We start from the raw sequence: 14065 nt of genomic DNA on the forward strand, positions 1-14065 counted from the left end.
CCATCAGTAACATGTCTGTAACATGAATAACTCTGAAGAGATGCACTGGATTTAAGTAAACTATGATCACCTTTTGATTAATGCAGGAGGAAAGTAAATACATCCAGTCAGTTTATACTGACATCTTGAATAATGTTTACTATTATTGCCTTAGTTATTACACCATATGTTCTGTGTGAAAATCAGATTTTTTGTGTTTACCAATTATTTCAGTGCAGAGAAATCAAAGTCAAATTGCAAAGTCTTTATTGCTTCCTTCTAAACTCTGTTTAAGGCAATGTATGCAAGATTGTATTTTCCCAGATAACTTTTTGCTTCACTTTTGTAAGTCTGTGTATTGTATTCAATTCTTTGTGGAATCTTTTGTCCAGTTTTAATCAAGCAAGGTGTCTCAAGGTGGTAAAGTTTTGCACAGTGTGACATTACATGTTTCCTGTGGTATTTTCAGAGCTATGTTCTCACTGTTGAGGTTTTGGAAACTTGTGAGAACTCAGTTAGTTTGACCACAATAAAGCAGAGATCAGCTCTGAACCCAGATTAGACTGATGGGAATCATTTCTGTTGGTAGTTCCTCTTCTTTCTTTTAGCAGGTTGAATTCTGTGTCAGTCTCAACATCTCAACTGTAGAAGCTGCTGAGGATCTGAAAAGACTGACAGAAAATGGCTGAAAAGTGTCATTTGTGTCTGCTGGGACTGATCATTCTCTCTTCACTTCTCACAGGTAAACACATTTCTACATGCCCTTTAAAGAGTTCAATATTAATATATACAGACACACAAATGTTTTACTAGAGCTGGTCTGGCACTGAGTCTGGGTCAGTTTGAACATGCTTTATTCTTCCTGACATTCATGTTATGATCTCAGTCAAATTTGCAAATAGTGTTTTATTTGTAAATGCACTGACATCTGACACTGCTGTCACATGAGTTTGTTTATGAAGCATCATCTATTAATATAGAGCATAATTGTAGCATGTTAGAGTGAACTGGGCAATGATAATGTGATCAGAACTGTGCCAAAACTTACCAAGCAGTAGAATTTAACAAGAGGCCCCAAAGAAAGCATGGATGACCATAAATCAAATATCCTGCCGCCAGCAAATCTGAAGCAAGGCTAAGCTCACAGCTTTCAAAAAGAATACTAGGAAAGCCCCTCCAACATTGTTAGCTTTAACCCTAGGTTAATATGGTCGAGAAGATATCACATATGACTATCATGAGTGAACACCAAAGGGGGGTTGATTTTCAACGCAGACAGAAAGCTACAACCAGACTTTTTTCCAGAGACCATTCAGAGACCTCATCCTCATCCTCAAATTCCTTCACCACTTGCAGAGTGGTATAGAGACTGCTTTAACATACCAAAAGTGCATAAGATCATGCCAAAATGATGCTTAGAGGTCTTAACCAATCATCATTCCATTGCACAAATTCTTATAATGTCTGCAACTCACACATTTGATGTTTTAATCACTCATTGTTTATGTCCTTACTGAATAACTATTGAATAGTTTTATAATTGTGTTTGGTATGTAAGGCTGCGTTTACACTGCAAGTCTTAATGCACAGATCCGATCTTTTGACCATATCCGATTTTTTGGCCCGTCTGTTTACATTCAATTTAGACACGACTGGTATCCGATATCTGTATTTACATAATTCCCACCCAAAATGATTGTGAGTGATCGCTTTATAGGCACATGGTAGACCGTCGGGTTTTGAATGGCCGTGCTATTAAATTATTTATATAATTCACGTCGAGTGGCCATTGAGGTATTATTTGCCAGCATGGACAACGGCTGTCATGGATGTTTTGCAGCTCAAAATCTGACTGAACTATACAGCTCGTTAGAGGTAGAATTCTTTAGTGAAATAAAGTAGCGCCAAGACGATATTTATTTAAATGAATTCGAATGAATTAACAACAGAGAGCGAGAGATAGAGCGAGTGTGAAGCTTGCAAACAAGTGAAAGTTATCACCTCATTGCTAAGAAAAATAACGTAGCTTTTAGTAGCGAAGCTGTTGTATTAATACAATTCACGGGACAGGGGTTGAAAACCAGCTCCTGAATATGCAATTTTTTTTACGTTTCCATCTCTATAAAATGCGAGCACATTCAGCTCACCGGCATTAAAACGCTATCTTTATGGGCAAACGTGTCGCCCTCGCATTGAGAGTTCTGCAGGGAATCGGATATGTGTCCGATTAAAATCCACATTTTGAAGTGGCTCAGATCGGATGCGAAAAAATCGGATCTCGTGTGGATTTTTGAGTCAGATGTGGGCAAAAAATCAGATTCTTTCTGCCAGTGTAAACGCAGCCTAAGAAACCATGTAAGAATCATGTTTAAATTATACTCTGCAAGAGCAGGAAAACTCACTACTGTGTGAATAAAGGGTAACATATCTACACCCTGAGCTAAAACACTTTCTAATTGGTCAAGTCAGCAACTCGTGTGATTGTGTGTTTTTGTTACATTATATGTCTTAGAATTTCAAATATATTTCTGTTTGAATGTAAAGAGAAGAATCTTGTGTCTGTGCTTACAAGTTAATCTCTTAAACTGCTGATCTTGTTACCATGCTAGTAAACCCGTGTTTTCACTATGTTTTGGATATTAATGTCCATTGCAGTGTTGATAGTTATGGCTGTTCAATTAATTTAATTTGATCAGCTGAAAAAACAGTGATTCTTTCAAAATTTCCTATAAATAAAATAATTCCCTTAGAGCAAAATCATGTAGTTTCTCTTACATGATCACTCAAATTGTGTTTTAGGTACCAGTGGAGTGGATGAGACTCATGTGTTCATCAGTTCTGGTGAAAATGTCCGTCTGCTCTGTAACAATGCTCTTCATGACTGCAAATCAACTACATGGATCTATAACAGATTTAGTCGTTCAGAAGCAGTTGAACTGATTAATTTAGGGATGAAGAAGACAGACATCGAGAGACATGAGAGTCTGAGTCTGGGGTCTGACTGCTGTCTGAACATCAAGAATGTCACAAAAGAAGATTATGGATCTTACATCTGCCAACAATGGACAGATGTGAATGGACAACACCAACAACAAGGAACTGATGCTTATGTTTTTTTGCATGTTCTTCATGGTAATTTTATGATTATGTGGTTAATTTAAAAAGAGCAAATTCTTCATTTAAACTCCCATGATAATTGAAAAGTGTGTGATTTGTTGTTATTTTGTGTTTCAGTCTCTTCATCATCCTCACAGACTGAGATCAGTGCAGGCCACTCTGTGACTCTCTCTTGTCAGTTATATTCATATTCATTTGCTGGAGTCTCTTGTGATGATTGGATCCGTTCTGAAATAATTCAGCTGTTCTGGGTGAATCAGGCTGGTGTTAAACTGACGAGATCAGACTCCAGATATCAGATATTATTCTCATCAGGACACTGTATCAGCACTCTGAATACAACACACCTGAATGAAAACAGTGAGTGGAAATGTGAAGTTACTCACAGAAATCAACTCAAAACCTCAGGCACATATACTGTCAGGATTTCAGGTGAGAAATCAATCTCATCAATCAGATATGAACAGTCTCTTTTAGACGTGCTAGTATAGTGCTAGTTTTGTTTACTAATTAAAATATGATTGTCAAATTTTACAGTATGATTAATCTGAACTAACATTAATCTTTACAGCTCAAGCTGATTCAGCGATAGCTGTGATTCCAGTCCACAAAACAAAATCAACTCTAAAGACAGCAGTAACTTCTACACAAGGTAGTCAAAAAAAAGAAAAAAAACTTTCACTGCTGTGAGTTTTACTGAATCCTCTCCTGTCCATGTTATTTCACAAATGCATGAAATTCATTCCTGAATGAGTCCTTTTGAAAGAATCAAATATTCCCTTTCAGTCAGTCACGACTGACAAATTGGGATCTCGCTTCAAGAGACCAATCTACTTTGAGTGTAAACTAAATGAGCCAATGCACATTGGCATGTGATAACTGCATCCAGCTGCTGCTTGTAACATGAGAATAAGTAGGCAGCAGGTGCAACGCATATTCAGCTTTTCGCTTCAGAGCCGAGCGGTTCTATTGTTCTGCTCCTGTCGTCTGAAGAGGAGTATTCTGATGAGTCAACGAGCGCTCTGAGGCTTCTTCAGCACTAGTGTTGGTGTGACTGCGCTTCAGCACTTTGAAAGAGCTAATTTCTCTAGAAGATCATACACTGGTACGTCTTTGTAAAGATGATGGTGCGTCTTTCTAAAGATGCCGTTTCCCCTGTGCGTTTCTGGATGTGGTCGTTACCTGGCGCCAGATGTCACGATTGTTGCATCACGTGTTTGGGCCTCGAGCATGCTGAAGCTGCCTTCGTGGCTGCTGTAGCGGCATGACCATTACGACTTTGCGGTTGAGAGGGGTGGAGTCCCCTTACCTATGCCCCGATCTAGTTCCTCTTCTGTTCCGCAGAAGATGGCTACTGCGGTGAATAGGCAGGGTAACTTGAGGGTTTCATTGGGGGCAAACCTGCCGAGTAAATCTTTTTAGCGCAAATACTGAACTCATGAGACATCATAACTTAACGAGTATATTGCAAAAACCAAACAAAACCCACCTACAGAGTGCACACATATGCGACGTGATGAAGTCTGGTTAGACTAATTTAGTGTGTGTGTGCATTTAGACTGCGTTCTTTCACTACATGATTCAGTCTATAAATATGCATTAAGAATGATCACATAATTCAAGATAAGGGGGCAGAAAATTTATATATTTATATCAATTCATATTTTTAATCAATGTAACATGAAGAGTGCCATTTTTTTCTTAAAAAATCAGCCTGGTTTCAAATGTGATACTGATTTTATGCAACAGTTCAAAAAACAATGTCAATATCAAGAAACTAATGTTTTAGACACCATATTGGCTGTTTTTGCTCTATTTCCCCAACAAAATCATTCCAAACACAGCCACCACACTGTTTTGCATCTCTGAGCAACATGGCGGTGTTTCGTTCTTGAATGAATCAACCATTTAAAATTATTTGGTTCAATCGCAATGACTTGCTTATTAACAGTGACTTGCTGCCAGACAGAATCCTCCTTGCCCGAACCCCGTACCCTCTTGGGATCTCCCTCTTGCAGCGGTTTTAATTTCACATTTAAAGTATCTTTTCATTTTGCAAATAATTTCAAATATTCCATGTTTAAAATATCAAAACATTATTTATGCATTTGTAACTGCAGGTTAAAGCATTCCATGTCTCTCTGAGCTGAATTAACATGTGTAAATACATCTAAATGCCACTTCATATGCAACTTCTGCAAAGATTAATTTTCTTGATACTGATTTCATTTTAGTAACAGCCTAAATGTATTATTATACAAACCCGATTCCAAAAAAGTTGGGACACTGTACAAATTGTGAATAAAAACAGAATGCAATGATGTGGAAGTTTCAAACGTCAATGTTTTATTCAGAATACAACATAGATGACATATCAAATGTTTAAACTGAGAAAATGTATAATTTTAAGGGAAAAATAAGTTGATTTTAAATTTCATGGCATCAACACATCTCAAAAAAGTTGGGACAAGGCCATGTTTACCACTGTGTGGCATCCCCTCTTCTTTTTAGAACAGTCTGCAAACGTCTGGGGACTGAGGAGACAACTCACAATTTGTACAGTGTCCCAACTTTTTTGGAATTGGGTTTGTAATTGACTGATTAAATATAAGAATTTGACTCAAAAGATGATGCACATTTTTAGAAAAAAATTCTTTATGAAGGTAAAAATCTTTACCTTTAATCTTTTAATCTTTAAGGTCGCTTTGTCATGTCCAGTTTAGACAGCCTTTTCAAGCTGTTGGTTAATTTTCGTGTTTTTGTTTTTTTTTGGCTAGTAGAAGTTATGAATGGCCGGTAACTTAAAAATTTAGAAGCCAAATTGGCTGGTGAGAGAAAAAGTTCATTTCAATCCCTGGTTACGACCAATCTTGGACCTGCGAGTTTTGAACCGGGCTCTTCACAAGCTACCGTTCAAGATGTTGACACAGAAATGCATTTTCGAATGCATCTGTCCCCGAGACTGGTTTGCAGCGATCAAACTGAAGTACACGTACTTTCATGTCTCGATTCTCTCTTGGCTCAGGCCATTTCTCTGCTTTGCGTTCGAGGGATGGGTATATCAGTAGAAGGTCCTTCCCTTTGGGCTGTCTTTGTTGCCCGCGTCTTTACGAAGGTTGTGGAGGCAGCCCTTGTTCCCATGAGAGAACACGGCGTTCACACTGTCAACTATCTTGACGACTGGCTAATTCTGGCTTAGTCATGGGGTCAGCTGTGCGACCACAGGGACATGGTGCTCAGTCACCTCAGCTAGTTGGGACTTAGGGTCAACTGGGAAAAGAGCAAACTCTCCAGTGCAGAGGATCTCTTTTCTTGGTATGGAGTTGGACTCAGTCAACCTGACAGCACGCCTCACAGAGGAACGTATTCGGTCAATGCTGAACTGCTTGAATTCTCTCAAGGGCAGGACAGCGGCCCCACTGAAACAATTTCAGAGGCTCCTGGGGCATATGACATCCACAGCCGCAGTAATGCCACTCAGACTGCTTCATATGACGCCGCTTCAGCACTGGCTTCATGGCCGAGTCCCAAGATGGGCATGGCAATGCTGCACACCAAGTGACGATCACTCTGGCCTGCCGCCAAGCTTTCAGCCTGTGGTCAGACCCTGCATTTCTATAGGCAGGTGTCCAGGCATGCTGTTGTGTTCACGGATGCCTCCACCACAGGCTGGGGTGCTACATACAACGGGCATGCAGCTTCAGGGATTTGGACTGATATGCATTGGCTGGGCCGCTTCAAAACGCTGCTACGAGACAAGCACGTACTGGTCTGTACGGACAACACTGCGACCATTGCGTACATCAACCATCAGGGTGGTCTACACTCCTGTCGTATGTTGCAACTCGCCTGCCATTTCCTCCTATGAAGTCAGAAGCATCTGAGGTCGTTTCGTGCCATTTACATACCGGGCCTACTCAATCATGCCGCTAACAAGCTTTCACGACACTGCCGATTTCAAGACACTTCGGAGCCACACAGGTGTTTGCCTCTCCAGACATGTCCCATTGCCAGCTGTTCTATTCCCTGACTAGGGGGACCCTCAGCACGGATGCACTGGCGCATAGCTGGCCCCGGGGCCTACGCAAATATGTGTTTCCTCCAGTGAGCCTACTTGCACAGACACTGTCAAGTCAAGTCAAGTCACCTTTATTTATATAGCGCTTTTAACAACACCGATTGTGTCAAAGCAGCTTTACAGTATCAAATAGGAAAATAGTGTGTCAATGGAAAAGGACAATAGTAAACACACATTTTTCAGTTAAATGCAGTTCATCATTGAATTCAGTGATGTCATCGTCCAGCTCATTTCAATTTAAATAGTATCTGTACAATCAAGTCGACGATATCGCTAGAAATTAATTGTCCCCAACTAAGCAAGCCAGAGGCGACAGCGGCAAGGAACCAAAACTCCATCGGTGACAGAATGGAGAAAAAACCTTGGGAGAAACTAGGCTCAGTCGGGGGGCCAGTTCTCCTCCGGCCAGACGAATCATCAAGTTGATCCATGCTGAAGCAAAAGTTAGATTGTGCAGAGGGCTCATCTGGTTCCGTGGTCTTGTCCCGATGGCCATCTAGGAGACAAGGTCTTCACTGGGGATCTGTCTCTGGGGCTCATCTAGTTGTCCTGGTCTCCGCTAAAATTCAGGGCTGCTGAGGTCGTCTCTAGGTGCTGATCCACCATCTGGACTGGATACGGACTGGATCCAGGTGACTGCAGTGACCATCTGGGCTGGACACAGACTGGATCTGGTGGCTACGGTGACCTCGGAATAAAAAAGAAACAGACTAATATTAGCATAGATGCCATTCTTCTTACGATGTAATAAGTACATCGTGTGTTATTGGAAGTGTTCCCAGTTCCTGTTGACCTAATTAACACAGCCTAACAATCCTTTAACGGATTTGAGTAATAGAAATGTATAAGTGTGTTAAGTGTAAGCTAGGTTAAAGAGATGGCTCTTTAATCTAGATTCAAACTGACAGAGTGTGTTTGCCTCCTGAACAGTGTTAGGTAGATTATTCCAGAGTTTGGGTGCTAAATAGGAAAAGGATCTGCCGCCCGCAGTTGATTTTGATATTATAGGTATTATCAAATTGCCAGAGTTTTGAGAGCGCAGCGGACGTGGAGGACTATAATACGATAAGAGCTTGCTTATTTACTGAGATGCTAACCATTCAAGGCTTTAAGTAAGTAGTAGTATTTTAAAATCTATACAATGTTTAATAGGGAGCCAGTGCAGTGTTGACAGAACCGGGCTAATATGGTCATACTTCCTGGTTCTAGTAAGAACTCAATCTGCTGCATTTTGGACCAGCTGGAGTTTGTTTTATAAGCATGCAAAACAACCACCCAATAAAGCATTACAATAATCTAACCTTGAGGTCATGAACGGATGAATTAACCTTTCTGCATTTGACACTGTGCAAAATCAGGGAGGACGAGGAGCAAGTCCTGCTAGTTGCGCCTTACTGGCCCTCCCAGACCTGGTTACCGAAACTAATGCTCCTCGCGACAGCGCCTCCCTGGTGCATTCCTCTGAGGAAAGATCTACTGTCTCAGAGACAGGGGTCTCTCTGGCACCCACATCCAGATCTGTGGAACCTCCATGTGTGGTCCCTAGGCGCGACGCAGAGGTCCTAGATGATCTACCCCAGGCGTTGGTAGACACCATCACTTTGGCAAGAGCACCCTCTATGAGGCGTGCCTATTCTTTGAAGTGAAACCTGTTCGTTGAATGGTGTTCTTTTCACCGGTAAGACCCCCGGACATGCCTTGTCAGAGCTGTGCTTTCCTTCCTCCAGGAGGGGTTGGAGCGAAGGCTGTCTCCCTCCACCCTAAAAGTGTATATTGCAGCAATTGCCGCACACCACGATCCTGTTGATGGTGAGTCCCTGGGGGACCACGCCCTGATCATCAGGTTCCTGAGAGGTGTAAGGAGAAAGAATCCTCCTTGCCCGAACCCCGTACCCTCTTGGGATCTCCCTCTGGTCCTTACGGCATTGCAGAGGGCCCCTTTTGAGCCGTTGCAGTCTGCAGAGCTGAGAACTTTGTCAATAAAGACAGTGCTCTTAACTGCACTGGCTTTCATCATGCATTTTCGGTCAACGAATCGTGCCTGGAATTTGGCCGGCTGACTCTCACGTTATCCTGAGACCCTGGCCTGGATATGTGCCCAAGGCACCACGCCTTTCAGGGATCAAGTGGTGAACCTGCAAGCGCTGCCTTTGGAGGAAGCAGACCCAGTCCTAGCTTTGCTCGGTCCCGTTCGCGTTTTACGCATATATGTGGACCGTATGCAGAGCTTTAGGACCTCAGAGCAGCTCTTCGTCTGTTACGGAGGCCAGCAGAAGGGAAAGGCTATCTCCAAGCAGAGGTTAGGATGCCATCGTCTTGGCATATCAAACCCAAGGCATGCTTTGCCCCCTAGGGTTGAGAGCACACTCGACAAGGAGTGTTGCTTCCTCTTGGGCGTTGGCACAAGGCGCCTCGCTGACAGATATGTGTAGAGCTGCAGGCTGGGCGACACCAAACACGTTTGCTAGGTTTTTTAGCCTTCGTGTGGAGCCAGTGTCCTCTCGTGTACTCGCCTCGAGTAGCCAGTAAAGCCAGAGGAACTGCTTGTTGTTACGGTGTCACCCATTCCCTTCTACGAACCGGATACGTGCCCTTATTCTGCTCTTCAGAACAGTTCCCCACAAGGCGAACCCTGTGGAGTTCCTCCGTCACCCTTGGCAACCAAACGTGGTGGAGCGTCCGGCGCCAGGCCTACCACTTGTAAGTACGCCTGCTGGTTGACCCCTGTGCTAGGCTAGGTGTCCATTTGTTGTGATCCCCACGGTGATCCCATGTGTGTATTCTTCCATGGTACGGTTCCCCTCTTGGTGAGTCCATGTCTTTTCCTTGGCAGACTCTACTCTGCCGTCTCTGTCTGTGTTTCCTCCCTCCTAACTGGGCCGGAGCCACCTCAGAGACATTCCAAATGTTGTACTGCCCTTAATACCTAGTCCATGTGTGTAATCTCCAAATGATACTTCCTGGCGGGCAGGATGTGGATTTTACAGCGTCCCTGGAAAGGGCACGCTTTCCCAGTGTTATCCAGTAGTCTTACTGTATAGGTCAAGAGGAACAACAGTAATAGACTCTCTCCGCGTAAGCCCTGTCCTATCTTCCACCCCAGTAGCCACGGGGGTAATCAGGTGGCTTACTAGTGGCACTGGAAGGGCAGCATCCGTGTTGCTTTGGTAGGGATCCCAATTCGTGACGTGATTCATAGTGACTGACTGAAATGGGAACGTCTTGGCTACGTATGTAACCCTCGTTCCCTGAAGGAGGGAACGGAGACGCCACATCCCGTCGCCACGGCCGCTGTATCACCGCTGAGCGGCCAGGTCCCCGGCTCGGCTCCTCGGCAAAAACCTGAATATGCATTGCACCTGCTGCCTACTTATGCTCGTGCCGTGATGAGCAGCAGCTTGGCTCATTTAGTTTACACTTGAAGTAGATTGGTCTCTCGAAGTGACGTCTACATTCCCTCCTTCAGGGAACGAGTGTTACATATGTAACCGAGACGATTACATGACTCTTTCATTAAGACAGTAATTTGCCACCACATACTGGTGGTTTTAGTTTCATATTTAAAAACATATTTTCCTCCCATCATTTTATATTTCTATGTTCAAAATGTTATATTTAAAACAATCTTATAGCATTATTTATGCATTTATAATTGTTTTAAATGCATTCATACAACCCATTTTTATTTAGAAGTGTTAACCATAAAAAACAAGACAAAACTATCAAAGTTAGTATGCCCTTTACCTTAAGTATTCCGAAGTATTTAGATTAAGTTACTAAACTTAAGTAATGTAACAAAATACGTTGCAAAATACTTTTTAAAGCATGTGTAACCAAGCGATACTCGGCTATCACACTAGATTCCGACTACGCCACCAGGGTTTTGTACCCACGAAAATAACTGAACACAGCAACACAAGTTCAATGGCCCATAAATTAAGGAAGAACAGAGACGTGACCTTCAAGTTCAACACTTGTATTAACAAGCAGTAGGCATTATTTAGATGGATGATCAACTTTAGTATAGTATAAATATAAGAGAAAATCACAACTTTAAAAGATCTGGGCCTGTATTCACAAAACATCTTAAGGCTAAAAGTAGCTCATAACTCGCCGATTTAGAATAAAATCTTAAACATAATGGGCATGTCAGTCCTAAATTTAGGACTCCTGAATTTTTTTTTCACAAAGCATTTTAGCACTCAAACTAGCTCCTAAATCTGTGAAAAGTTAGAAGTAGTGAAGAGGACTCCCAAGTCACTAAGACCAAGCCACGAACATCATAAAATGGCTGTTGCCTCCAATCTGCCTCAGAATATAAACATTTTAGAAACATTTGATGATAATGACCTTTTAAAAAGGTATCACCTTTGGTTTTGGAGGTTACCCCAACTCCTAATTTTCCTTTGATTATATCCTTGTTTTCATTAACCAGTTGGGCAAGAAGTAACAGCTGTTCTTGTCTTTTATCCGCTAATTGTTTTTGAGAAGCATACATGTAAGAGGCTAACAATAAGCTGAACATATACTTGTTTAATTAGTGACACGTATCCTGCATTTTAAAATCTTTATTTGAATGTGGCCATCAACATTTTTTAAAACTTTTATTTGAATATGGCAACATAATATTGTGCTCTACAATATTTCTATGAATAAATCTCTTACAGAGACTATTAACCTAATCACTGTGGGCATAGTTAGTAATCATGCTGGCATCATCCATAGCAATACCCACTTACTGTTACTGTACCGGACGACCATGCAGGCTGATTCCTACAAAACAGAGAATTGAATTAACAAACCTAAACGGTTGCTCAGCTATCAAAAACAATTCAACATAACCAGCTAAATTTACAGCAATACAAAAATAATCATAACCATAAATATAAACAAAGTTTAAATGACAAAAATAAATCAAACAAAACAGCAGGGTTCCATGTGCAAAGAAAGATCTGTCAAGTAAAGAAAACAAAACTTAAATACAACAAACAAAACAAAACATCTTTATACAAGCTTTTAAAGCATTTAAAACAAGGGCCACGCTCATACCTCACTATAGCGTTTCCAGAATCACGACACCGGAAGGAGACGGCGGAAGTCAAACGTCAGGAAGTTACACACCACCCAACACACCATCCTTATTATTAACTCAGTCACACATGCATTTTGTAATCTGTAATGAAATTCATTTTAAAAGGAACCTTCCCAGCCCTGGATGCATTTGAACCTTCATCTCCTGCAGCTCCAGATTCAACAACACAGATTCCAGTCAGCAGCTCAAACTCTGAGACGACATCAAGACAAACTACGGCAGCAGCTCCTGCACGAGGTTCATCATTACTCACACACAGCAGCAGTCTTTCTCACTTCAGGCTCTCACGATCTGTTTTTTATTTCTCCACACATGTAATCTGCACAGTAGCTCTTTAATCAGATTTGTCCATTAAATGAAGTCCATGGCGTTGATAGATATGCACGGTATAGTCTGTTGTCTGTAGCTTATAAACATTTATCTGGGGGGATACAAGGCTCGTTTAACTAACTAGACTGTTGACTGTGCCTAAAATGAATGTTTACTGTATGTTTTCTACAATATGGTTAATCTGAACTCAAATAATCCTCCAGAGGGTTCTTCTAGAAACAGTATCTGTTTGTAAACTGAGCTTTCTCTAGAGATGTTAGAGCTGCTGATCATGAGCTTTGCTTCTTTGAAGCAAAACCCGCTCCCATTCTCTGTCAGGCCACATGGAGGCTCCTATAACTGTCTGATTGAGAGAGAACAGCTGCCTAAAAAAACACCTTGCTTTGCAAGAGCCCCTAGAATGAATTTACTCTAACTATACACCATTGAAACTGTTGATAATTCTGTAAATACTTTGTCAGGACATAATCATTTATAGTTTAATAGCCTTGACTTCAGTCATTTACAGTTTCTCTCCTCTCTCTCTCATCTGTCCACGCATCTGTCCTGCAGTGATTGTGATTATCGTTGAGTTTGCAGTGTTTGCAGCTCCTACTGTGATTCTTCTTCAGATCATCTGTGCAAGAAGAGCTGGTGAGTTTTTCAGCTGATTCACATTGATCTGGAACGATCTGCACTCATGAGAGCTCAGTAAATGCTTTAGTGTTGAATTATTTTGCAGGAAGGAAGGACTCGCAGCACCCAGAGGAAATAGTGATGAATACAATATTAGAATAAAATATTCTCTACAAATAACAGTCCAGAATACAGCAAGATTTATCTTAATGTCAATTATATTATGGATATTTGCGTACAGCTTTGCTTCAAATACTGTGAATGCTTTAAATGTAATAATAAATACAGATATCAACAGAAGTACCTTTAATCACCATCAATAGTTATTACAGAAATCATAATATAAATACATGCGATTTTCTAACCTTGATTCATGTAATCTTTTTAATAAACTTTGTATAGAAGGCTTTTTAAATATTGTAATAGTCCATTTTAACTGATGATGCGACACATGTCTGTTTATTATCATATTCATATTTTTTTTTTCGTTCACTGATTATTTCAAATCTAGAGACAAATCCTTATGTAGGAAAATATGTGAATGATTGTCTTCCCCACCTACATCATGCTTCAACATGTTTTTATGTCAAGTACCATATGCAGAAATAAAAATTCACAATTTATAAACCTCTTTTTTTGGTCTTCGAATATGTGCTGAATACTTCGAGTCCATTTCTCACTGTAAATTGCAGATCTCCTCAGATCCCGATGAATGCCTCTAATTTCTCTCCATCAGGAATGACTCACAAAAGTTTTTTTTATTTTTTTATGCAAGATTAATTTACTTTCACTTTCTGAACAAAGGTGTTTGAAAATGTTTGCTTTTGAGATGTGTTTATGATATTCTGAATGCA

At 41.1% G+C, this 14065-nt stretch overlaps 1 protein-coding gene across 1 annotated transcript; it reads left to right on the forward strand.

Annotated features, from left to right (window-relative positions):
* Positions 1-660: 660 nt before the first annotated feature.
* On the forward strand, positions 661-13399 carry LOC107573450 (uncharacterized). Its single transcript, XM_016259884.1, has 9 exons — positions 661-721; positions 2779-3111; positions 3214-3528; positions 3668-3732; positions 6122-6259; positions 8533-8778; positions 9697-9874; positions 13149-13229; positions 13318-13399. The coding sequence occupies exons 1-9, from the start codon at positions 661-663 to the stop codon at positions 13371-13373; spliced, it is 1473 nt and encodes a 490-aa protein (XP_016115370.1). The 3' UTR covers positions 13374-13399.
* The last annotated feature ends 666 nt before the right edge of the window (positions 13400-14065 follow it).

Source organism: Sinocyclocheilus grahami, unplaced genomic scaffold (assembly GCF_001515645.1).
Source record: "Sinocyclocheilus grahami isolate Dianchi unplaced genomic scaffold, SAMN03320097.WGS_v1.1 scaffold1945.1, whole genome shotgun sequence".
Lineage (NCBI taxonomy): Eukaryota > Metazoa > Chordata > Actinopteri > Cypriniformes > Cyprinidae > Sinocyclocheilus > Sinocyclocheilus grahami.

What these genes read in the sequence shown, in the direction of transcription:
- LOC107573450 (XM_016259884.1), top strand. Translation starts at nt 661, where the DNA reads ATGGCTGAAAAGTGTCATTTGTGTCTGCTGGGACTGATCATTCTCTCT. An exon ending in AATCAACTCTAAAGACAGCA is followed by an intron (nt 3,733 to 6,121) that starts GTAACTTCTACA and finishes CTCTTGGCTCAG; the next exon opens with GCCATTTCTCTGCTTTGCGT. An exon ending in TGGTAGACACCATCACTTTG is followed by an intron (nt 8,779 to 9,696) that starts GCAAGAGCACCC and finishes CGCCTCGAGTAG; the next exon opens with CCAGTAAAGCCAGAGGAACT.